Below are 25,586 nucleotides of genomic sequence, written 5' to 3'. Positions count from 1 at the left end.
CCCTGCATCCTTACTGAAGCCCTGAAAGGTGGGCGTTGTCCCCTCGACTTCCCAGATGAGGAAACTAAGGCTCTAAGAGGTGCCTCCCCAAAGATGTGAACCACTAGTCACAGAACCAGGGAGGGACACGGTCTGATTGGCCCCCAAAGCCTGGTTTTCCCTTCTGTGCCACGCCGCCCAGAAGTCTCTGGCCCTCAAAGGCTCAAGAGGAGACCAGAGGTGGCCTGAAGTCCCTGCAGATGTGGGGTGGGCACTTCATTTGGTCTTAGGGACCCAGTTCATCCAAATGAGGGTGTTTTGCTGGAGCGGACATGACACATTGATTTCATTTCGAGAACTGCCAGGGTCCTCGGGAGACAGCTGCCAGAAGGGCTGTGCTGGGAAAGGTTCCAAGGGCACAGGCAGGCCAGCAGCAAAGGCCCTCGTGAGTGCATAGAACGTCAGCCACAGGCTCGAGACAAGGAGATGGTGGCATGGATGTTGGCTTAAGGATCCCTGAGACTGCCCTTCCTTGCCACCTCACTTTATAGATGTGGAAACCGGGGTCCATGCAGAACCAAGGAAGGTGTAGAAGGCAGGGCTCCTCAGGCCCCCCAGCCCAGCCCTGGCACCTTGTCCCTCCTTTCTCCACAGGCTCTGAGTCCAAGCCCTGTGTCCAGCCCTTTGACCCTGGGCCTGCAGCCTTGGCCGCCAAGAGCAGCAGTGCATCCTGGAGGCCTGAGCACCTGGACTTCTTCTCCACCATGGGAGACGCACAGGCAGGTGTCTGACCACTGCGACAGGCAGGAGCGATGGCGCCCGTACCAGCAAGTACCCCTCGCTTTGCACCTGCGTGTCACCAGGCACTTGGTGCACATTATGTAGGGGAACTCACCGAAACTTGGCTAATTAATTATGACCCCACATTCGAGATGGGAAAACTGGAATCATTGCTGGAATAAGAATGGGGAGAAAGGGGTGGGATGGAGGAATGGTAGACAGGGAGATGGATGCAGGGATGGATGCATGGGTGGACAGATGGAAGAAAGGACACTTGAAGAATGGGTGGGTGAATGGATGGAAGGGGGGAAAGGTGGCTGGACAGGTGTGTGGGCATGCAGGCGGGTGGATGTACGGGGAAGGAAGAGCCCCCGTGGGAGCTCCAAGCTGGTGCAACCCCACAGCGCAGTCTCAGGCCAGCCCGAGGTGGCCAAGCCGTTACCCCCTACATCTACCCACCGTGCCCTGTGGGCGTTCCAGGAAAGGGTGCCGACAGCTGGCAGCATCTGCTGACAACCCACAAACATCTGGGGCAGCACCTCCTCACTGAAGGGGGGTCTGGGTGGCATTTTGCACTGCCCACCACTCTAAGTGGGGGTATTCTGCACGTCCAGCCCCATCATTTTACACAAAAGGACACTGAGGCCCAGGCAGGGAGTAGATAGGCCCAAGTGTCTGGGGTGATCCAGGTCAAACAAAGATGCAAATTGAGCTGCATCGACCCAGGGTTCTGGGTCTCTTGAGTAGAAGCATGGGCTGCAGGCAGTCGGGCCAGGGAGACAGGGATGGAGAAACCATGCGCTCGGGAGCCATGAGCGCTGAGTGTGTGGTGGGGCTCTACCCCCAACTCCTCCAAGTGAACCCCTCCACCTGCATCCCAGCCATCCTCCCAGCCATTGTCCACTTAATCACCAGAGCTGGAGGCAAGGGAAGTCACTGTCCTTGTCCCCTCCTGCCCCATCTGTCCCCGAGCCCTGTGAACACGTGAATGCTGCACCTGCACAGCCCCCAGGTCTGTCCGCATCTGTCCCCCTACTCCATGGTGCCGGCGAAGGCCACCTACCCACTCCCCTGGGGGATCAGCACAGGTGTCCCCACCACACCACCTGGTCTCTGTCTCACCCTGGCCAAACCTGTCTTGCATAATCTTTCCAAAGGCAAATCGCAGCCCCACAGCCCCCCTACCACCACTGCTTAAAGATGACATCCTTACTTGGCTACCAGGCCTGCTGCTCCGGCCCCTCCCCCACACCCCCAGCCACCAGCAGCTCTTCTCCTGCCAGTTGTTGGAGGACACTGTGAGCTCTCAAGCCTGTGGGCTTCTGAACGTCCTGTTCTTTCGTTGCCTGAAATGCCCTCACCTACAGCCTCTGCCTGGCCAGCTCCTACTCATTACTCATTTCCCAGGGCTTCACTCCCAGTCACTTCCTCTAGGAAGACGACCTTGATTGATTGATTGATCGATTGATTGATCTTTAACCTTTAGTAGGACTCTGTAAATTCTATTAACTGGTAAGATGTAGATCATTTTAAAATGTTTGACATTTGAGCAATACGGCCAGTTAAAGAAATAATCTGCATGTCATGTGGAGACTATTTTATGTGGTTGGAACTAGGGGACTTTTTGGTTTAGTTTTGCTATGAAAGCTGCCTAAAAATTGTTTGACTTTTCCTAGTTAAGTTGTACTTAGTAGGTCTTCACACCAATGATTGCCTTGGGCTTTGTATTTTTGCTTTACTCTTTGGTTTTTAGAGAAAGACAGAAAGAGAGGAACATCAATTTGTTGTTCCACCTGCCCATGCACTCATGGCGGGTTCTCTTACACTCCCTGACGGGTGGGGGGCCACCCCTGCAACCCTGGTGCTTTGGGAAGAACAATGCTCTCACCGACAGAGCTGAAAAGGGGCTTTTTCTGAGTAAACTTGCAATCCAGAATTCCTGTTCTTCCAGACGGGACCCGCTGGCCCCCTTCAATTTTTTCCCCAGCCTGCTTCCCAGCATGTGCCATCACAGTTCATTATACATACGTACTGGATTGAGTCACTGGCCATCCCCGGTCAGCTCCAGGCAGCTCGGGCCTGACTGTGTGGTCCGTCTGACCTAGTCATCAACTTGCCCAGAGGCAAGGTCCTGGCTCCTGAAATAAAAAACTTGGAACATAAAAACTGCGGCCACCCTAATGTCTATGTCCATCGATAGAGCACGTGCAGCGTGCAAACCTCGTCTCCTGCTGCCTGCAGAGCCATCTCACAAGAAGGCAGCATTCCTCCCATTTTAGAGAAGAGAAAGCTGAGGTTCATAGGAACTTGCCCATGGTGATGCTGAGCTAATAAAGCCATACCAGGACTGCAAATGCTGACTAAGGGCTTTCTACCAGGCTGCCGTCCAAGAACCATCTGTCCTGGTATTTATTTGCTATTTCATATGAAACCAGCTCCCTCCAAATCTCCCTTTTGGAGATGCTGAGATGGAGCAAGGGAGACATATATGCGTGAAGTAGCTTTGGTAGACTGCTTTTCCCTAATAGAAAATCAGACAAACAATGGTTTATGTTGTCAGAGAAAGTTTTGTCTGTACCCTGTTTAAATCTGCACACAGCGAGCCCATCTGCAAAGGGGGGATTCCTGGGACATCCAGCCTCAGCCTGAGTGGGGAGTCCGCCCCCCAAGGCTCCCCAGGGTCCATGGAGCAGGGGCCTGGTATGGCTGCATCCTCCCTGGGGCGTCAGGGCCAGTTACAGGGTGTGGTCAAGTGCCCGAGGGACTCCAGTTGGACCAGCTCCCACTTTGTCTCACCCAGGAAGTGATGGAGGAAAGGTCTGAGTCCCCTGCCTCTTCTTCTATCAGCGACCTGCTGCTGGGAGCTGGCAGCCTGTGCCCCCAACCCCCGCCCACCCCCAACTCTGGCCAGGTTCCCACTTTTGCCTCCTGTGAGGGACACCAGATGTGGGAGAGGGAGGGGGTCCCCACCCAGGCCAAGAGGCTGTCCTAACCTGTTTACACGTGTAGAAGGATGAAAACCAGAGGCTGAAGGGGGCCTTCCAGGCAGTGGCAGAGGAGACAGGTCAGCGCTAGAGGCTGTGCAGGCACCAGGGATGGGAGCCTCAGAGGTAGGGCCAGGCAGAGCTGGGCCAGCCGGAGTCTGAGGCAGGCCTGAGGCGTGGGTGTTTTGCCAGAGACTAAAGGAAGGACCCTGGTGTATACAGGACAGAGCGCAGAAGTGGAGGCAGAGAAGGCGCAGCCAGGGAGGGGGAGGGAAAAGGGTCAACGGGCGCCAAGGAGAGGTTCAGAGGAAGAGAGGCTGCAACAACAGCAGGGCTGCAAACACACAGTGACCGTGTGGCCCAGCAATTCCATGTCCACCTGTCCACCCCCAAGTACTGAGAGCAGGGACTCAGAGAGAGTTCGGCACACCTCGTTCCCAGCAGCAGCATCCACAAAAGCCAGAAGGTGGAAACCACCCCAGTGTCCGTCAGCATGGGACAGGTAAACACCACGTGATGTGTTTCCGTCCACACAGCGTGGTCCATCCACACAATGGAATGTTGGTCGGCCTTAAAAAGGACTGGAAGTCAGATGCATAGCAGAATACAGATAAGCCTTGAAAACATGTTAAGTGAAATAAAAGGACAAATGTCATGTGGCTCCACTTACAGGAGTTTCCTAGAGGAGTCAGATCCAGAGAGACAGGTGGACAGAAGGCTCCCGGGGGCTGGGGTGGGGCGGGGCATGCAGGCCTCAGACTGGGGGCAGAGCTTCTGTTTGGGAAGGAGAGAGGTTCTGGAGATGGTGGCAGGGGTGGGCGCACACAATGTGAATGTACTAATTCCAATGAACTGTGAACTTATAAATGGCAAAAAAAAAAAAATTCTGTCATGTACATTTGTCACAAGAAAAAGAACTAAAAGGGAGCGATCAGAACTACAGAGAGCTCCAAGTGGGTGGGGTCAGAGAAAAACACAGCCAGACCCTGCGTGACTCCTCCTTCCTGGTCCTCTGCCAGCTCGGACCCCACTGAGGCCTCCTGCCAGCCAAGGTCCTCCGAGAGCCTGGCTTTTGGCTAGTGGGTATTTTTCCACTTCAGATTGGACACTTCTCTGAAAATTCCCTGCACCAGGTGGGAGCAGGAATCCTGCTCTTCTCCCTCACCTGGTGAAGCCTGGCCGTGCCAAAAGGTCCAGGGGCAGGGTTGCAAGGGTACACGAATAAAATTACAGGGCGCTCAGTCAGATCTGAATGTCAGACACTGAAATGCTTGGGATATACTCACACTAAAAATGATTTGTTGTTTATCCATAGTTCAGATTTAAACAGCTGTTCTGTGTTTTATCTAGTAATCCTGTCCTGGGGCCTGGAATTCATATAGGGGGACCCCTTAGGCCACCAGTTGGGACAGTCCATCAAGGGCTTCCCGAGGTCACATAGTGCCTGGGGTGGGAGAGACCCACCCACCCACATACCCACCAAACCTTATCTGGGGACAGTCCTAATAAAGGCCTGAAAAGGGACAGAGGGACACCTTACTAACCTCAAGGGTAATGGCCTAGAGGACATGCCCAAGTTGGGTTTTGGAGGATGAATAGGAGTTTACCAGGTTGCCTCTCAGCAGGCTGGGAGAAAAGGGTCTTTCAGGAGAGGAAGAAGCAGGTGCCCCCGCTGGAAAAATTGAACGGCAAACAGTATGACTGGGAGGGAGAGAGAGAAGGGCAAAGGAAGCTGAGGAAAAGTAGAGATCAGTGAATGACAAAAGACCCTAGAGCTGGGACCCAGACAAGCCTGAGTTTGAGCCCAGCTCTGCCATTTGTGGACTGCGAGGCTGTGGGAGAGTCCTTTTCCCTCCCAGCGCCTCACTGTCCTGATCTGGGAAGTGGGATAACAGCGCCCCCTGGTGGAGATGCTGTGGGACACACATCTTCTATCTTCCAAATCTAGCCCTGTCTGGCAGATCTAACTGGTGGGAGGGAATGTGAGGCTGGGGAGAGGCCAGCAACAGCAGCAGCAGCAGCCGGCTGACCCTGGCGCCTTCTCATTGTGCTGAGTTGCTGCGGCTTCTCCCTGTTGGGAGGAGGAGGCATTGGAAGGACTGACAGCTCAGGTGTTCCAGAATCCTCTCCGTAGGAGGAAGCATAGCCAGGAGGTGATGGAGGAGAGTGCAGGATCCAGTACTGTCATTTCTTAACATGATGATTTGTTCATCATTGCTCTCCTTACATTACTTTGGAATTGTTTTTAAAATTGCATTAAAATATTATCTTGATTCCTGAGTTTTTGGTACCCCCTTCAGTTCTGCTGTGCCTGAAGCAAGGGGCCCTGAGACAGGACTAGGAACCCTGCTACTGCCTGACATCCCATCATTCACGGCAAGGATAACGAACCTCTTTGTGGGCTTTGACAAGTTATGTTTGTAGGCACGATCTTCCGAGAGCCTTGGAACAAGCAGGGGGAGCAGGCAGGGTGGGGTTCCTTAAGACAGTAGGTTGAATGGAAACTCAGAAGGAGGTGCAGTCAGGTCTCCATGCCCAGACTCCTGGGCCCTTTGCAGGGATAAGGCTTGAAAGCCCAGGTGAGACAGGGGGCTGAAGGACTGCCCCCTTTCCCCCCCACCCACCATCAGAAGGATGCACTGGGCCCAAGTTGGACAGGAGGGGACTGGTAGAGTCAGGGGTTTGGGGGCCTCTGCTGCCTCAGCCAATGTCCTCTTCTCCCCACTGCCTACAGGAGGAGGAGGGAGTTCCCGGGCAGCTCAGCAAAAGCATGGAAGACCTCAGCCTGGACTTGGAGGCCCTTCAGGGCAGTGAATATCTCCAGGACCTGGGCCTTGGGGCCCCTGCCCACAGTCAGCCAGTGGGGACCAAGGACAGTGGCCTCCCTAGCAAAGCAGCAGGAAGAGACTCGCCCTTCTCCAGTTCTGTGGGATCCCAGGCCTTGCCTTGCAGGCGGAGCTGGGAGAGGGCCAGGAGCTGCTCAGAAAGCTGCCGGAGGTTGGTCCCCACCCCCACTCCCCCACCCTACCCCCACCCCGATGCTGTCCAGAATGCCCTCCCAGGACCAGGGGTTCTGCACAGGTAGAGGCAGCACTCTCCCAAGACACACATGTGTGCCCACACAGAGCTTGTGTGGGCACACAAATCCATGTGCATGGGCAAACACACACATGTTGAATGAGTGCACACAAGCCCTAAATGGCACTGTATATGCACACTGGCCCGCACACACTAGGTGTGCACACTGCACACTCAGCCTGCTCTAATTCATACCTATACACCTAAACATGTGGCTTGCACACCAGTTCCATAAAGCCACAGACGCACTTGAGATCAAAACAGGGATGGGCGCTCAACCCCACACACATCACAATGGCCACCCAAAATAGTGGAAGGTGCTTTAGCCATCACCACTCCAACCTCCTGTACCCCTCTCAAGTCACCCCAAACAGAAAGCCAGTACATGTAAAACGGGGTATCTGTGACACAAACATAGCTTCAGCAAATCCACCAGCCTGCCCGTCCCCCCAACTACTCTTGTGATATAGGGAGGTCTGGCCCCTCTCTGGGCCCCAGAAGCATCATCTGCAGGTCCCTCCAGCCCCCCAGATGCTGGAGCTGGAACAACCGGGAAAGACCTGCAGAAGCCCTGACTCTCCCCTCTTCCACCAGGCTCAGCCTTGACTCCTCAGCTGTGAAGGAGGGGCCCTGTCTCGAGCGGACGCTGGCCAGCCTTACTCTGAACCTCCCCGGAGAGGGCCTGCAGGACTGGACCAAAGAGGGTCTGTCTGGGGGCAGGATCTCTGCAGAGCACCCAGGCAAGGTGGGTACAGCCTGCAGCCACCCCAATGACACACCTCTGGGCCCAGGAGCCGGTGCTGCGGATGGGAAGGAATGCCCTGCCCGGAAGGGCTTCCTCTCTTGGCTGTCCATCTATCCGGAGATTCCAGCTCAGGCCTGAGGGGTCTTCACTGAGGAGGGCTTTCTAGCAGGGGAGCCATGGCCAAAAGTGCAACCCATCTAGGGGGGGAGCAGGGCGGTGTCTCAGCATCTCTGCAGCCGGAAGGAAGCCTTGTCTGTGGCCAGAGTCTTCAACCAAGAGGCTTCATCTGGAGCCTGTGACTCCAGCCCACAGCTGGGAAATTCCTGGGCATCTCTGTTCATGACTATGTCCTGCGGATGTGCTAGAGTCTGTAGCTCACAGTTTCAGGGCCCCAGACCACAGCTGGAGTTGCGGAGGATTGCAGCCTGTGGCTGGTGAGGGGGTGGCTCCAGTATCTGGGCTGCTTGGGAGATCCACCTGCCCTGTGGCTGGGGGGCCCTGCATGTGGCTACGGGTTGGGGCCAAGGCCCTTGACATAGGAGCCTTCTGGTAGCCTGGGTGACTACCCACCTTAGCCAGATGCATGTTCCCTGCAGGCATGTGGCAGCCTGGAGAAAAGAGCAAGGTCACAGTCGGCTCCTGTGTCCTTTGATGAGATCAGCTCCCTGGAAACCTCTCGGGCTTTGGAGGTGCCCACTGCAGCTGTTCAAGGTAGCCAGGCCTGGGGCTTTCTCTCATTCAAACAAGTAGGTTAGCAGGGTTTGGCTAGAGGGTGCCCTGGATGGGGTCCCAGCTGGAACCCAGAGTAGATGGCGGGGGCTTAGGGTCCCCTGGAGGTCCAGGGAGGCTCCAGAGAGGGGGAGAGGCTTCTAGCACCTTGCCCTCTTCCTCCCTCCGCCTCCCCAGGGGTCTGGAGCCAAGGTGGAGCGCAGCGATGCAGTGACCTTGCCCTCCCTCCACCCTGCTCTCTCTCAGACTCTGGCTATTTCTTTATTTCCCTGTCCCTGGATCTCTGTCCCAAGAGCCGTGTCTCCCTGGTGTCTGACAGGCCTGCAGGTGAAGCCTGAACCCACCACTTTCTAACCAGTCTCAGCCTCTGCAGCTCCCTCTGTAAATTGCGACAATAGCTGCATCTCCTTAGGGCCGCTTGGGGTTCCCTGAGCACACATGTACAAAGCGCTTTAGCACAGTGTAAGCTCTTGTGAGAAGCTGGGGATACCTTCAAGCCTGGCTCTCTTCCCTCTTCATACCCCTCTTCCTGAGAGTGGCAGATCCCCTCTGGGCTGTCTGGTTCTGCAGCGGCATGTGGTGGCGGGCCCACTGCAGGGCTGGTCCCGCCCAGAGCTCCTCACCCCTGTGCCTTCTGTTGTGGGGGCTCCTTCTAGGCCTGGAGCCGCCAGCACTGAAGTGTCTGGAAGAGGACCACGTGGAGCCAGATCATGTGTGAGTGCCTGCCCCACGAGGCCCCCTGTGCACAGCCAACAAGTCAAGGCTGTGGGAGGAGGTGTGCAGGTCACACCCACAGTCCCCCTCCGTCCCCTCACTGCCTCAGTCTGCTCTCCCACACCACCCTTCTTCCTGGGGAGGGACCCAGGCCCCTCAGAAAGGTCCTGACACAGCATCGGGAAAAGGGCTGGGGGTCCTGGTCAGGGTCTGCGTGGGGACCCTTGGGGGGTGAGGCTACCCCAGCTCATCACAGGGAGCATGTCTGTAACCCGGGACAACTGTGGGCTGTTTTATTCCTGCCCCAGGCTGATGGTCCAGCAGGTGCTGCAAGAGCTTCGACAGTACCATGGGTACGTGGGAAGGGCACAAGGGTGGGAGGACAGGGCTGGCAACAGGTGAGGGCATGGACAGGTATGGGGGACAGGTGGAAGAGGGCAGATGTAGGAGATAGGGTGAGGAGAAGAGTGGGGAATGCACATTTGGAGGAACGAGTGTGGGGGCCGGGCATGGAGGGAGAGGCTTGAGAGGACAGGTGTGAGAGTAAACAGGCCCCAGGGCAGGTGTGAGCAACGAGAAGACAGGGAAAAACCGCGGCCAGGAAAGGTGGGAGGAGAGACCGGTGAGGACAGACCAGGGCCGACAGCGAGGGAGGAGAGAACTGCAGGAGCCCGCAGGGGCCCTCTGCACACACAGTCAAGTGCACATCTTCCCCAAACTCCGCCAGCTGCGGGAAGATCTCCCCACACTCCAGTTCCGCCCTGCCCAGGCATGCCACCGCCTTCTGCAGCACACACACCCCAAAAGCCACACGCACGAGCCCATGTGTGGAGAAAGGGTGGGCTCTGGGACTGTGGCACTGGGCACACACCTCTCCACAGGCACCCTGAGAGGGAGGGGCAGGAGAGGGCAGCTGGGGGAGGGGGCTGCTGACCAAGTCTCTGTTCCCGCTGGTCCCACAGGGCCTGGCAGAGGGCTCGCTTGTCGGTCAGCCCCAGAGGAGACCATTCAAACCTCACCTGGTTCGAGTTCCTGTCTGAGTAAGTCAACAGAGCAGCTGCAGATGGAAGCCCCAGGCAGGCAGGTGGGGGCTGGAGCTGGCTCTGCACTTGAGGCCCTCTGTGCCTGGCCCTGAGCTGGGGCCCCCCTCCTCTTACTGGAACCACCAAGGGCAACAGTGGGAGTGAGGGTGGGGCTCCTCATACATGGGAGAGGGAGAAGGAAGACTTTCTGGAGGAGGTGACAGCTTGAGCTGGGTTCTGATGAAAAAAGAGGAGTTTGCCAGTACTCAGACTGGAGGATAGGGGATCGAAAACAGTGCCTTTTGGAGGAACTGCAAAGGCTGGGCACCAGTGTCAGGGTGGGGCTGGGAGGAGGGACGGCAAGGGCTTCAGCAGAGGCCAGATGAGCCCTGCAAAGCCAGGGGCACAGCTCTCTAGGACTGAGGACCGTGCTCACAGACAGGGCTGGGGCAGGCGGTGCAGATTGGAGGCGAGGAAACTCCCTCCAGGGAATAGGTTCTGATGAGAATTTATTAAATGAGGGTGTGCCTGCAACCAGGAGAGGCATGACAGGGATGTGGGGCTGGTCTTGTGGGAGGAAAGGGGAGCGGATCTGAGAGAGATCCCGCAGGGAGAATGGGCAGGATTTATAGGCTGATAAGATATGGAGGTGGGGGAGGGGGAGAAGGCAGAGATGACAGAGCCAAGACTTCCAGCCCAGGACCCATCAAGGGACCTCAGACTTGAGACCATGTTGCTTAGCCCCCTTCAGAGTAGTCCATGTGGTTCCTGGAACTTTGCAAACAGCCTGCGATGTCTGGTGAATAGATAAGTGAGTGAGAGAAGGGAGAGAGTTGGGGACCATAGAAGGGATGAAACAGGAGGAAGAGGCCACAGGGGGGTGGGCGGCAGGTGGATCCCAGGAGCAACATGGGAGAGTGCCTCAGAATGGCCCCTCCTCATCCGCCTTCCCACCCTCAGGAGTGAGGATGGAGCCAACAGGATGGAGAGGAGTGACAGGGGCACCACCAAGGTGAAGCGCAGCCTCAGCTCCCTCTGCAGTCGAGTCACCAGGCACAAGGACAAGGTCAGCATGGCAGGCGCCCCGGCCCCAGAGCCCTGTGATCCAAGGTAGGTGTGGATGCAGAGGCATTCTGAGTGCCTGCTCTGTCCCCACAGGGGAAGGGCCTAGCACATCTAAAGGAAAAGGGCCAGGAAGCTCGTGAGAGGAAGGAATGTGTCAATGGCCACCAGCTGCCCCGAGGAGCCTTCTTTGGCCACACCAGCTGCCCCCTATGCAGCAAGCCCATCCTCAGCTCTGGTAAGCCAGGTGGCCCAGCCTGTCCCCTTGGACGGCAGCCACTTTCTTCCTTTTACTTTTTCTAAACTGCCCTTGTGGCCTCCTTCACTCATTGCAGTCTTGTCCTGTCCCACCCTTATGAAGGGTGGGCTGACCTTGGCTCTCTGGAGAACACCAGGGATGGATCCCTAAAGATGGACTATTTGGTTACCTAAGGCCCCCCACAAATTTCCTTTAAGTCTCCGTTTTGTCATGGCAAAAATCCTCTTGCAAAATCTGAACTCAGGCAGTATAGCAGTTAGCTAAGGCTGTGTAACAAAGTACCACAGTTGGGGTGGCACGTGCTCTCACTATTCTCAGCCAAGTCTGAGATCAAGGCTCCATCTGAAAGCACCAGGGAGGTCCCACCCCAGGTCTCCCTGCCAGCTTGTGGTTGAGAACAGCTAACCTCGTGTTGTGTGCTCCCCATGTCCACGTCTGTGCCCCGATCTCCCCTGTTTGCAAGGATATCAGTCACACTGAAAAAGGGCCGCCCTACTCCAGCATGCCCTCCTCTGAACTAACTACATCAGGAATAAGCCCGTTTCCAAATGAGGCCACCTTCTGAGATACTGGGGGGATTAGGACTGTAGCCTATGAATTGGTAGGTGCACAGTTTGCCCCATAACAGGCAGCTTCCTGCTCCTGGGAGTAACAGTGAGGATCTCTGCTCAGGAAGGAGCACTGGGTTCAAGGGTGTTGACTATGGTCTTTTCTGGGAGTTAGAACTCTGCCTTTTTGAATCAGCGCCCCAGTTGGTAGGGATGGAGAGGAGACAGTGGCGAGTGCATGCATGTTAGTGAAGCCGTGTGTGATGCTTGTAGCCCGGACTCAGGCTGTGGGCTATGGCAGACAGGGTCCAGGCTCGGGGAGGGTCCTTGACCTTGGCACTGCTGCGGGAGGCAGTCTGATGCGTTGTAGGATATTGAGCAGCACACCTGGCCTCCACCCACTAGATGCCAACAGCACCCCTCCCATGAGCCGGGACAAGCACAGATGGTCCCAGACATGGCCAAACATTCGCTGGAGACAGCGCTGCCCTGGTAACAGTCAGTGGGCTGGGGAGGGGAGAGCAGGACCTAGGAGAAACTGTGCAGGGGACCTGAGCCACAGGTTTTGCATTTCTTGCCTTTCCTGATTCCACACTGGGCATTAGTTCCTTCTTCCTTGTTCCTTCCTCTTTCGGGAGTGCTGCTGACCTTTTACCCAGCAGGGCTATGAGTATCCTGCTGGTACTGCCATAGTCAGGGGTGCGCCCTTCGAGCTTCCTGTCCATCGAAGGAGCTCCAATCCGCCTTGGGACATGCACCGCACCTGTAGCTGAAGCTGGCATGGGCTTTGCAAAGTGCAAAGTGCACCGACAACTCTAGTGTCTTGGAGTCCTTTCAGCAGCAGGTGATTTCCTGTTTCTGCTGACCTCTGGGGGTTGAGTTCAGCTGGACACAGGGGGCCTTCCTGCGGGACCAGGATCAAGCCTCTGGGGCCCTACCTGAGACATCTGATTTGAGTGGCATGAGTGGCATTCGAGAAGTTGGCAGAAAGAAGGGTGGGGCCAAAGATCTAGAAAGAGCCACAGACGGTACAAGATAGGCTGTTTTCAAGCTGCAGAGGCAGAGTGGAGTGTTTTGCCGTGTGATTGATGGCAGAGCTGAGACTATTCAGTGTGGGGCTCTTGACAGAAAACGCTTGCTGATCCATAAATTGACTTACTGTGCATTGAGAAAGACCCAGGAAGTGACTGATATTACCTAGCAGATCAGTAAACCCCTTACGAATATGATGTTGAGAGCGGAGGGTTCCAACAGGAACTAATTCCCTGAACATCACTTTACAGTCAGAGAAAACTTTGCACAAATAATGAGACTAGTGGTGACATTCCACCACCAAGCACTTACAACACCCCAAACACCCATGCTTTCCACGGACGCCTCCTGCACCCTCAGACTCTGCAAGACGGGTGCCAGGACTTGCAGATGGGGAACTGGAGGCCCCAAGGCATTAAGTTCTCACCTGAGGTCACATAGGCAGGTGAGACAGGAACTCAGAGTCCTGAGTGGATTACCAATCCACTGCCATGTCACTTTATTTGATTTTTTCTAAAGATTTTATTTATTTATTTATTTAGAAAGAGGAGAAGAGAAAGAGAAAGAAAGGGAGAGAAACATCAATGTGTGGTTGCCTCTCACACATCCCCCATTGGAGACCTGGCCTGCAACCCAGGCATGTGTCCTGACTGGGAATTGACCCGCGATCCTTTGGTTCACAGCCCGAGCTCAATCCACTGAGCTACACAAGCCAGGCTCACTCCATTTGATTTATTTAAATAATATTAATTTTAATTTTTTAGTTGCACCAAAACCAAAATTGGATGTTTTAAAAGAAAATAAATGCCTCAATTAAAAAAAGACATGGAGAAAAAATTACAAAATTAAATACAGCTGCAAGAAGAGCCAAAGTTTAATATATCGAAGACATTTTGTTGTTCGATGTGCTCATTGTCAATACTTGGCGGGCAATTTTTAAGGTTTTCCCACCAACATAATATTAATACTAAAGTAACAGGAAACTGAAAACACCTTTACACCATATGTCTTCAAACTGTTCTAAAGACAGTAAACTCACGCTCAGTTGTTTTTCCCATACTTTAAAATAAGCTGCCAGCAATTCTAAATCAGGCACAAATGTGCCTGGGTCAAATAGAAGCATTCAGATTTGCAAAAATATTTTGCAATGAGTCCTTCCTTGCCTTCTATAAAAGCCTAAAATAGCTAAGGAGAAACTAGAATTTATTTTCGAATCCTATGACTGGCTTCCTATAATCTCTTACCACTGGATTTACTGGCAATACATCAGACATTAAGGACCAGATTTGATTCTTCCGCAACCACAGAGTCTGGACACGATGCAACGCACAGCAGGAGCTGTAACTGCATGTTGTGTTTTGTTACAGGAAAAATCAACACTGATTATATATTCCAGACAAACTACCTCCTATGCAGAGATTTTAACATTGAAGCAAACCAAAAGGTCAAACTTCAAAATGACCCAATTTGTAACTTGCAGCTGGAATATTTTGCTGCATTTTGGCAATAGACTTTAACTTAGTACAACTATTTGAGGACACTTAACCAAAACCAGTTCCTCCTACCCCTCTGTCGGTGGGGGGGGGGGGGCGGCAAGCCTCTTCTCTGCTCCAAACTTTCAATTTTAGATTCATAGACAGGTGCAAAAAGGACAGAGGGCCCCCTTGTAGCTGTCACTCAGCTTCCCCTTATAGAACCATGGACCTCGCATTTCACGAACCAGCATTGGTACACTACTTACCAACTCCACACTTCAGATTCCACCCGGCTGGTTGTTGTTGTTTTCATCAGTGCTCTCTATTTCAGGATCCAACTCAGGACACTATGCTATCTTTAATCATCCTGCGTCTCCCATCTTTCTGGTCTGTGACAATTTCTCAGTTTCTCCTTGTTCATGACCTTGACAGCCTTGTGAAGTGTTAGCCATGTGTGTTGTACAGCACCCCCCAATCTAGGTTTGTCTGATGTTTTCTCCTAATTAGACACAGGGGTTATGGGTTTGAGAAACCTTTTTCCCCCTCATTATATCAGGGGGAAGTGTTGTTAACATGCCGTCCCCGGGGCAGGGTCGGGAGTTAACCTTCCTCCCTGGTTAAGGCAACCACTGCCAGGTTACTATGTTTCTCTCTTCCTGCTCTGTTGTTGAGAAGTGAGTCACTCAGTCAGGTCCACTCTCAGGATAGAAGGAATAAAGCTCCAGCTCTTGGAGACATCACTGGGTTTTCAGGACAACCCTTTGAGTTCCAGGAAGTTTTGCGTTAGTGTAAAAGAAATGGAAGGGCAACGGCAGTGTCCATGACCGTCATCACTTTTTGTTGTCGTCAGGACAAAGTAGCATCTAAACCCCAGGCTGCAGCCCCCACAGCTGTCTAAGGATTCACGTGAGACGAGAACAGCTGTGTCTCACCGCCGCCAACAGGCTGAGAGCAGGCACCTCCCGGGTATAACTCGCCACGGGCCTGTCTACCATCAGAGGTATTCGAAGCCAAAGATCACTGTCCCCTAGAGGACACAGCCCCACTATAAATTAAACAGAATAGGGAATGAATCACTCTCTAGGTGAACACAGAAGGCGGGGCTCCAGGGTAAAGCTGACATGCTTTCCCAGAGACCAGCCCTTCCAGAGTAATACCACTTCAGACAGTCCTGTTCCTGGCTTTGACCTTTGAGTCTCTTCACAGTCTGAGCCTGCATACCCCTCCACCCTCTCTCCCACTTTTCAGCCACCCAGCCACCCAGGCTCCAAAGCCTAGCAACCTTGAAGTCTTGTGGCTGCCCATGCTCAGTATCTTTTTCATTCAACACTGTTCCTGGAACTCCTGGGCCACCTAACTCTTACTCACCCTTTAAAACATAGTGCAGGTCCACTTCCCCTGGGAAGCCTGTATTAGGTGACTGTGTAAGTGTATGAGTGTCTCTTAGGCCACTTGCTGTCCACTGAAGCCATTCTGCCACCCAGGGGACATTTGGAGACATTTTTAACTGTCACAAGTGGGTGTGCTACTTACATCTAATGGGTAGAGAGAGGCCAAGGATGCTGGTTAACCTCCTCTAATGCACAGGCTAGCCCTCCAGAGCAGAGAAGTCTCCAAGCCCATTGCTGATAATGCCAAGACTGAGAAATGCCGCTTTAGAAACGTATGCTCTCTGCCCATGATAAGGGCTCAGTAGATGCAGAGTGGATGGATAGGTGAAAGAAAGACAAGCGATTCCTCTCTTTGCCAGGCTCCTTGAGAGTCAGCTTCTACATTTAGAGGAGACCTGTGTCACCTGAAGGCTTCCATGACCAAGATGGCTATAGAAATAAGGGTCACACCACCCTTCCTGCTTGAAATCTCCAACGGCTCCCCAGTGCCCTTGGTGTAAAGTCCAAAAGCCGTAGCAATTCAGAGAGTGAACATTGACCAACCCTGTGAGACATCAAAGGACCCGAGTTGGGGCTTCTGACCTCAGTCTGGGCTGGGTGTCTGATGAAGCTTATGTCCCTTCACTTCTTGAGTCTCTAGCTTCCTGCACATGCCTCTTCTCTTGACCATGAAGACCAGACTTACACGGAAGGCAGGTCACTTGGGGGACCCCCCACCCCCAGTTTCTGGAGTGAGGGCTCTTGCTCAGGTTGTGTGTGCTTTGAATTGAGTTTGATTTGGGGAGATCTTGAACCGAAGATCTGGGTAAGAGGGTAAGAGGGACGTGGGTAAGAGGTGCTCGGCTCCCCTCCTGTTACCTGTGGAGGACCTGATGGGCCTAGCAGTCTCAGGCTGGGACATGTGGTGGCACCTGAGGAGGTGCTTGCACTGAGGGAGGCGTCTGGTATGCCCACATACGTCTAGGAATCCTTGTTTAGGAGTGTCTGGCTTGTGCTTCAGATTCTGAGCAACTGTGTCCGGGTATCTGACCAAAGCTGCTCTGGGAGTGTCTGGTTTGCATTATGGGGAAGGATCTAAAGTGGCCTGTGTAGGGTCTCTTAGGAGTTTCTGGGTATCTGACAGCCTGCTTGGGGGTGTCTGGTGGCTCCTGGGTGACGTCGTGTGGTGCTCTGAGGAGATCTGTCATGTTTTTGAGATTGTGAATGTTGGATTTGGGGATCTGACAGACCTAGGTGGGTGTCTGAACAATTTTCTGGTGCCCGAAATCATGTTTGGGGCATGATGGCACCTGCCAGTGTCTGGCATGCGTTTGGGGGTACCTATGTTGCGTTGTCTGGGGCCCCCTGAGAGGTCCCAGACTTTTATCAGTTAGTTATGCCTGTAGTCTACACCGTCCCCTCTTCGGAGGTAACAAATCTGTTCTCTCCTTTTCTCGAACTCGCCCCTCTCTGACTTCCTGCCCAGAGTCGCCCTCAACCCCACCAATGTCCCCAGGCACCCGCTGACAGCCCAGGCACCTGACTTTCCCCGCAGCCCCACTGCCCTCCCACCCGCACTCCTGCCCCGCTGATCACCCGGACCGCCGGGCACCCCAGCCTTACTGACCTATCCCTCAGCGGTCGCCCTCGCCCCCTCGTAAGTACCCTCCCCAGTAGTCACCATGTGCGCACGCGCAGAACGGAAACCCTCTCCCCCCCCCCCGCCTCTCGAGGGGCCGAGTAAAGCAGAATTCGACCGCTAGGCCCCGCCTCCAGGGCCCCGCCCCGGGGAGGGGCCACGCCTGCGCGACTCGCCCGTGCGGCCTCCCGTTTCCGGCTTCGCGCGGCTGCGGCCGTGGATCCGCCAAGGTGGGCGGCGGCGGCAGCGAGAGTGGCGGAGCCGCAACCTCGAGCAGCCTGTGAGGGCCAGCCCAGGTGAGGGCGGAGGGCGGACCCGAGGAGCGCGGCGCTCGGGAGGAAGGTCTCCGGTCGTGGGACGGCGCCGTCGGGCCCCAGGGCGGCCTGGACCTTAGTCTGGGCCCGGTGGGCTCCTCCAAGCTGGCGGGTCTGTATCTGGCGAACGCAGAGGTGCAGGGATGCAGGCGTTGCCCGCCAGCGCCCCCACATCTCGCGTCCCAGCCCTCGACTGTGCAAGCCTCCCCTCGCCCGGGAGGGAAAGGTCATCGGGCTCGCGGTTCAGGGGCACCTGGGGCAGAATTGGGGCGTGGTGATCACCGGACAGTACCAGCGCCGTGGTACTTAAGCCCTCGGTGGAAAGCTCACTTCTAGGAGCAAAGTAGCAGACCCCGGGGTGCTGGGGGTACTTCGGGTCCTCACTCCCGCGGAAGAATTTGGGTGGTGCGGCACAGCTTCCCTAGCGCGGTTTGCTGTCGCTCTTTTTCACCTGTAGCTCTGTTGTGATCAAAGCGATAGAGGAGATTACTGGCCCAGAGGGTAACCGTATTCCTGAAGTTTCACCCCCGAAGCGAAGAGCCGGACTTTTCCCCTGTGCCTCGCTGGGGGAGTGTTGCACCTGCTGGGAGGTTAAAGGGCCCTGTACTAGGGAAGGGACAGGACCATGCGAACAGTCCCAGGCCAGAGCGACTGGGGATGGTTTTGCGCGTACCCGGGTGAGTGATTAATCCTGGAGCTATATGGAGAAGTGTCGAGAGTTCAGGCTTCAGTGTCAACTCGGAGCTGGGTTCTGGTCCCAGTTGCCACCGCATATTAGCCATGTAACCTCGCTACGCCTCAGTCTCCCCATCTTTGAAAGGGGAGTAAGGATTGGCTGGGGATTTGATGAGATTACGCGTGTAAGGTGCATAGCCAAGTGCCTGGCAATGGTGAGTGCGCAGGAAGTGTCGCATATTTTGTTCGTATGCTCATGCCTAGGATCTTTAGGTTGTATTTTGGAGTTGAGATCCTAGGTGACAAAGAGTCTGGAAAATTCGAGCACCTCGGCTGTTGTTTGGGCGGAATCAGAGTTTACACTTTATCAAGAGTTAAGTCCTCTTGAGAAAAAAAGTTATTTTAAAGCAACATAAGAACATACAGCCAGTAGGCATAATACATTTAGTTCTTGTAAACATACTTTGTTTTACTTTCCATCAGCTTTTCAGTTTTAAGTGGCATACGTTAGAGAAATGGAAAAGAGATTCCGTGATTCCCTTCTCCTCTCTCTCTCTCTCTCTCTCTGTCTCTGTCTCTGTCTCTGTCTCTGTCTGTCTCTCAGGTTGACTTGAGAATGCCCACACTTTGAAAGCTGCAGTGGCACCTACTTTGTTTCTGGCATAAGCTAGGGGTATAATTTTCATTTTTGTCACATAACAGCAATTACTGTTTCCCTTGTCACCAGCCACTGGGACTAGAGCTGTGGTTACCAGTTGTGCTTCCCTGGGTGTTTACCTTCCACATGTTTAGCATATTTCTGATCCTTAAATCAAAGTCTCCTTCATTCTTCATCACTCAGCCTGGGGCCTGTTTCTGTTTCTTCAAATTCCATCTGACTTTTAAAACATATTCATGGCAGCTTTCTTAAATAACTTAAAGCCCAGAGAGCCTCAGTAAGTTCAAGCAATTATTGTTTCTTGTTATTTGTTTTATACTACTTTCCCCCTGAAAGTAGTGAAGAGTTGCTATGTTTTGCAAACCCTCTCCAGGTGCAAAATAATTGCAGTCACAGCTCCGGAGCTGCCTGTAGGACATTTTTGGAGCAGGAATGTGGCTGGTGGGGGAGGGACAAACCAATTAAAATAGTGTCCTCCCGAGACCTCCATGAAAGGGTCTCTGGAGCTCTGCTCATTTTTTTGTTATTAAAATGGCTGTGGGTGTAAACAATTCAACTTGCTTGCTTCTCTGCTTTTGTTCTTAGATAAGCTAATAGTTTCTACTGAGGATAAAGTTGCAATTGTTTATGTTCAAAGTAGCAAATAACCACAGGGATTCACAGCATCTCTTGAAAAACTATCCTAAAGATTTAAGTATATACATTTAATACATTGTAGGTGGTTATGTTTTAAAACGTCAGCTTTTTAGCCCTGGCTGGTGTAGCTCAGTGGATTGAGCACGGGCCTGCGGACCAGAGGATCGCGGTTCGATTCCCAGTCAGGGCACATGCCTGGGTTGCAGGCCAGTTCCCGGCAGGGGTCACACGATACATTGTGTGTCCTTGACAGAGGCAACCATACATTGATATTTCTCTCCCTCTCTCCTTCCCTTCCCCTCTAAAGATAAATAAATAAAATATTTTTTAAAAAGTCAGCTTTTTTCAGTATAACAGCTTTATTCAGATATAATTCACATACCTATAATTCACACTTCTAAAGTATGCGAAGTCAGCGGTTTTTAGTACATTCAGAGAGTTACGCAACTGTCACCACCACCTAATTCCAGAACATGTTACCAGCTGGTCGTTCTTAGGAGTGGGTATCAGGAGGCGAGAAAGGCAAAAGAGAGAGGCGGTCTAGGCAGGTGCCCCTCCGTGGCAGCGTGGGCTAGAGGGAGGGAAAGACCCCAGAGAGTGACTTCACTGGAATTGAGCAGGATCCTGCACACAAGGACAGCTACGTGCTGTGTATGAGTAACTCTTAATTGGCCCAGATTCATTGGCAAAGGGAAAATGAATCTATAAAGAAAAGTAGATCCACAGTAGGGGTTAGTGCACTTTAGTCCCCTCATGGAGTAAAGTGGACAGTGACTGGGCAGACACAATGTCGAGCAGAATGCGCAGTGGCAGCAGGCATCCCAAGCTGGAAGGGAGGCAGCTCTGTGGTATTGGTGATGCCAGAATGTGGTGATCAATGACGGGTCCTTGTGACCCTTTGCAATGTCCACCTGGGGGCTCCTAATGAAAGAATTTAAAGAGCGATGGGAAGATGGAGAGACACTGAGACCCTCCACACTGTTGGTGGGACTGTAGAGTGGTGCAGCCACTTTGAAAAGCCATCAGACAGTTCCTCAAAAGGTTCAACACAGGATTCCCATAAGATCCATCAGTTTCCACTCCTATGTACATGCCTAAGAGAAATGAGAACTCAGGTCCTCCACACAAACGCTGGCACACAGTGTTCATGGGGGCACCATTCCCAATGGCCAAAAGATGGAAGCAGCCCAGACGCCCATAGCTGATGAGTGGAAAAATAAAATACAGTCTATCCACACAATGGAATTATTCTCCCACAAAAAGAAATGAAGTTCTGATAGAAGCTCCAGCATGGGTGAGCCTTGAACATATCATGCTAAGTGAAAGAAGCTAGATGCAGAAGGCCCCATATTGTGAAATATAAAGAACAGGAAAATCCACAGAGACAAAAAGTGGGTTAGTGGTTGTTGGGGCTGGAGGGAGAAGAAGGTGGGGAGTGACAGCTAAAAGGAAGGTGTGAGGTTTCTTTTGGGGGTGTTAAAAATGTTCTAAAACTGGTTGTGATGGATATACGACTCTCAATGTACTAGCCATCAATTGTGCACTTTAAAGGATTGGATTGTGAGCTGGCCTCTGTGGCTCAGTTGGTTGGAGCATCATCCTGTAAACCAAAAGGTTGCAGGTTTGATCCCCAGTTTGGGCACTTGTGGGAGGGGAGGCAATCAGTCTCAATCTCTCTCTCTCTCCGCCCGCCTCGCACCCCACCTCCCTTCCTCTCCCTTTCCTCTCTCTTTAAAAGCAATAAAAAAAGTCCTCAGGTGAGGATAAAAAAGGTAGTGGGTGAAGGGTGGATTGTGTAGTCTGTGGATTCCATCTCATTAAAGCTGTTAGATAGGAGGGGGCATAAGAACTAGTGAAAGTTCCCCGTCCCGTGAAAGTGGCTGTGAGCGTGGGGCAGAATCATAGAAGGGGTCTGAGACCAGGAACCGAGAGACCGAGGGGCAAAGATCAGACAGCCCTGAAGGAAAGGGGACAGTGTGCCAGCATCAGTGGTATGCAGCTGGGTTACTGATGTGGATAGATTCTCATTTTCCTGAAGTTGAGTGTACACTAGGGTGTCTGCCATGTAGCAGACAGTCACAAAGTCCTCTGTGCTGTCTATTATAACAGAGACTGAGACAGAGGTGTGGGGCCCGAGGTTCATCGTGGTGCACAGCCCAGGCATGGGCAGGAAGCCCTCTTCCTCCTGAGGGGTCGTGGCTAGTCCAGGCCTTGGCAGCTGTTGGCACAGGGGGCACTGCATTTGCACAGGCACAGAGTCAGGAAGCAAGCCATTGGTCAGGTAGGGCTGGCGTGGGCATTTGGTAGGCGGGGGTTACTGTGCAGGACTTCATGGCTGCTTCCGTCGGTGGGTGAAGGGTGGCTTGGAAAGGGTGGATGCTGGATATAGGGAGGCCTGTTGGGGAATGACATGGATCTGAACAGTGTAGAAAGAGGTCAGACTTGCAGTCTGTTCCCAGACAGATGCATCAGAGGTAGATGTGTGGGAGAGGATGTGTGGCGGATGACGGTTGTTGGCCCTGGGGGTCATCAGCTAGTGGAACTCTTCCTTACACAGTATGGGTCTGTGCAGCAAGTAGGTAGCCAGTTCAGACTCCTCTCAAATTTATCTTGCACTGGAGACGGGGAAAACTGTCACCTGCCCTCAGATCAGGGGTTTCTTTTCCACTCTCTCTACCCCGTCCCATGGTCTTTCAGGGTTCAAGAACAGTGAAGAGTAGCCCTGCAGAGGCCTTCAGGGACCCTAGGGTGGTAGCACTTTGGGGTGGAGTAGGGGCAGGACAGAGGCTATGAACAAGGTTTTGAAAGCAGTCCCTACCTGCTAGAGGTTGGGGGCAGAGGGAGGAAAGAGAGGGGCAGAGAACCTAGGGGCTAAGAAACACAGAACCCACCAGAAATGGAAACGAAGTCCTTCTGACAGAAGAGCAGTGATCCGCCTAATGTGTTTTGTAACTGGAGGCGAAGCCTCAGGAGTCTGCCTCCTGTGAGCCCCTGGGTCCGCAGCCCCTCCAGTTCTGGGTCGTTTTTGTTCGTTCCCAGCAGGTGTCCCACCCGTCTACCCCCACAGCATGTGTTCTGCATGAAGAGTCTTGGCTTCCCAGACGGAGGGGCATCTGCTCTGTAATTTGTAGTTGCAGAGCAGGTGTTCTGTCCTCTGTTCTGTAATTTGGAGTTGGCCTCTCCCACCCACTGACCTGGTGAAACATCATGGCTGGTGTGGCTGGCAGAATAACAGTGTCCCGGAGACACCTATACCCTTGTCACTGAGAACTTTGAATATGTGACCTTACGTGGCAGGTGGGATTTTGCAGTTCTGATTACAGGAAGGATCTGGAGGTGGGGAGATTCTTCCTGGATTATCCAGATGGACCCAGTGTCATCACAAGGGTCCCTTTGAGAGGGAGGCAGGAGGTCCAGTTCTGAGGAGATGGAAGGATGCAGGCAGAGTCAGAGAGAGGTGAGAAGATGTTATATCGCCCTGGTCGGTGGCTCAGTGGACTGAGCGCTGGCCTGTGAACCAGAAGGTCACTGGTTCCACTGCTAGTCCAGGCTGTGGGCCAGCTCCCTGGTGAGGGGTGTGTGGGATGTTTCTCTCCCTCTCTTTTTCCATCCCTTCCTTGCTCTCTAAAGAATAAATACATAAAATCTTTTAAAGGAGAAAAGAAAAGATGCTATGCTGCTTGCTTTGAAGGCAGAGGAAGGGACCATGGCTGGTTACACATGCGCGCACGCGCACAACCACACAAACACAAAGGGGGTTGCAGGGCGCTCAGGTCAGCTGAGGTCCTCAGAGATGCTCCTCCCACCCTCTGGTCCTCAGTCTGTCTATGAGATTGGAGGCGTAGCCCCGGTTGTCACTGCCTGCGGAGCCCTCACTCCACAGTGTGCGGGTGTGTCCATTCACTCCCGTTGTGCACCGGGCACAAGGGCTGCAGCAGTGAGCACTGCTTAGCCCTTTTTTCTATTTCAAAGACATAACTTTAGTAATGAAGTGCAAAATAAATATGTAAGTGAAAATATTTTTTAACAAAATGTAACCACAGTAGTCTGTTCCAGAAATTTGGGGAACATTTGTAGTCACATCCTGTAAATGACGGCTTTTGAAAAGTTTGTGATTAGCCCCACTTGGCTATTATCAGGAAGCTAAAACTTTCCTTTTGGTGCTTCTCATTCTTCTAGAATGTTCCTAAAGCTCCAAAGGGGAAGGCCCTGCAGCTTCCCTGTTTGCTGGGGAGAGTCCTGCTGTCGGCAGGGTTGGCCACTCTGCTGCTTTTTAAACTGGGGCGTTTTGATCCACACACCATAACACTCACCCTTGAGAAGGGAACAGTTCAGTGGTTTTAAAAACTATATTCACAAGGGCATGCAACCATCACCACTGTCTCATTCCAGAACATTCTCATCACCCCAAAAGGAAGCCCCAACCCATTAGCCGTCCCTTCTCACCTCCCTGTCCCTGAGCCTCTGGCACCCACAGGTCTGCTTCTTATCTCTGTAGCTTTGCCAGTTCTCGACAAATGCCTATGAATTCTCTATATGTAGCCTTTTGCATCTGGCTTCTTTTGCTAATGTTTCCAGGGCTCATCCACATGGTACCCTGAATCTAGCCATTTAGAAGTCCACAACAACATGCTCGCTCAAGGACAAGTGACTCGGGGTGTGTCAGAGGTGGGCGATGTCCTGTCACATCAGTGGACCTGCCCAAGTCCTCGCAGGGATGTTGATGAGTTTCTGGCCCTGACTCCTTGCTGGAGGGGCGTCGTCGGCCCCCTGCCAATGCTGCCCCAGAGGCGCTGCGTGGTCGGGGCGGCTGGTCTACGGTCACAGCCAGCAGAGGCAGGGAAGGTGAAACAGCAAAGCCTTCTCGATGGGGAAACTGGCTGAACCCTGGGCATCTTTGTCCCTGGAGTTCTGCAACGGGGGCTGCTCCCCGTTAGCGGGAGTGCTCACCTTCTAGATGGGCCCAGAGGGATGTCTCGTTATGACTATGATCACAGCAAAACCAGTCCTTTCCACGGCGACCCCACGAGTGCCCCCTCACCTAATGGCACTCACAGCTTGGCCAAAAAATACCCACTTTCACCACTCATGATGGACTGGTGTTTTCTGTTCTATTTTATTTTGTGAGAATCTGTTTTCCCAGCTCACCACACAGGGGGAAACGTGGACAAAAATAACCACTGGCAGCACAATTAGGAGTTTTGATCCCTGGCTGGTGTGGCTCAGTGGATTGAGTGCTGGCCTGTGAACCAAAGGGTCACTGGTTTGATTCCCAGTCAGGGCACGTGCCTGGGTTGTGAGCCAGGTCCCTAGTAGGGGGCATGTGAGAAGCAACCACACATTGATGTTTCTCTCCCTATCTTTCTCCTTCCCTTCTCTAAAAATAAATAAATAAAATCTTTAAAAAAAAAAAAAGAAAAGAAAAAGCTTCGACTGTCGAGGACCTGCGTCTGCTTCTTAGGGCTACTGTAACAAATTACTACAAACAGGGTCGCTGACCATCACAGAAATGTGTTCTGGCCAGTTCTAGATGCTAGAAGGCCCAGATCCAGGTGTCTGCAGGGCTGCAGTCCCTCGGGGGGCTCTTGGGAGAACCCTTCCTTGCCTCTCCCGGCTTCCAGCGGGGCGTTCCTGAGCCGGGACTTCCTCTCTCGTCTCTGCCTCGGTACTTACCTGGCTTTCTCCTCTGTGTCTTGTGTCTGTCTCCTGTATGTCTGTCTGTCTCTCTGAGTCCAAATCTCTTCTTTTCTCTGTAAACACAACAGTTAACTGCATCTGGGGCCCATCCTAAGGCCAGGACAATCTCATCTCAACATCCTCAGTTGAGGATGTTACTTCTGCAAAGACCCCAGTTCCAAATAAGGCCACATTCTGGGGTTCTGGGTGG

The 25,586-nt window shown here is 53.1% G+C and overlaps 1 protein-coding gene across 2 annotated transcripts in view; it reads left to right on the top strand.

Annotated features, from left to right (window-relative positions):
- ARHGEF18 (Rho/Rac guanine nucleotide exchange factor 18) overlaps positions 1 to 25,586 on the top strand; it is a 71,972-nt gene that overhangs the window by 9,639 nt on the left and 36,747 nt on the right. The window contains exons 2-10 of one of the 2 annotated variants that reach the window (XM_037046952.1): positions 634 to 758; positions 6,478 to 6,740; positions 7,416 to 7,566; positions 8,163 to 8,277; positions 8,952 to 9,009; positions 9,318 to 9,362; positions 9,972 to 10,049; positions 10,992 to 11,097; positions 11,190 to 11,331. In XM_037046952.1, the coding sequence (XP_036902847.1) occupies positions 744 to 758; positions 6,478 to 6,740; positions 7,416 to 7,566; positions 8,163 to 8,277; positions 8,952 to 9,009; positions 9,318 to 9,362; positions 9,972 to 10,049; positions 10,992 to 11,097; positions 11,190 to 11,331 (973 nt within the window). In that variant the 5' untranslated portion in view covers positions 634 to 743. Of the gene's footprint in view, positions 1 to 633; positions 759 to 6,477; positions 6,741 to 7,415; positions 7,567 to 8,162; positions 8,278 to 8,951; positions 9,010 to 9,317; positions 9,363 to 9,971; positions 10,050 to 10,991; positions 11,098 to 11,189; positions 11,332 to 17,612; positions 17,713 to 25,586 lie in introns of those variants that run through there. The other variant, XM_037046953.1, reaches the window with a different exon arrangement.

The sequence above is a fragment of the Sturnira hondurensis genome, unplaced genomic scaffold (genome assembly GCF_014824575.4).
Source record: "Sturnira hondurensis isolate 20B ecotype Veracruz unplaced genomic scaffold, ASM1482457v3 Scaffold0005329, whole genome shotgun sequence".
Taxonomy (NCBI): Eukaryota; Metazoa; Chordata; class Mammalia; order Chiroptera; family Phyllostomidae; genus Sturnira; species Sturnira hondurensis.
The sequence above is the reverse complement of the archived record's forward strand: the minus strand, read 5'-3'. Positions and strand labels throughout refer to the sequence as shown.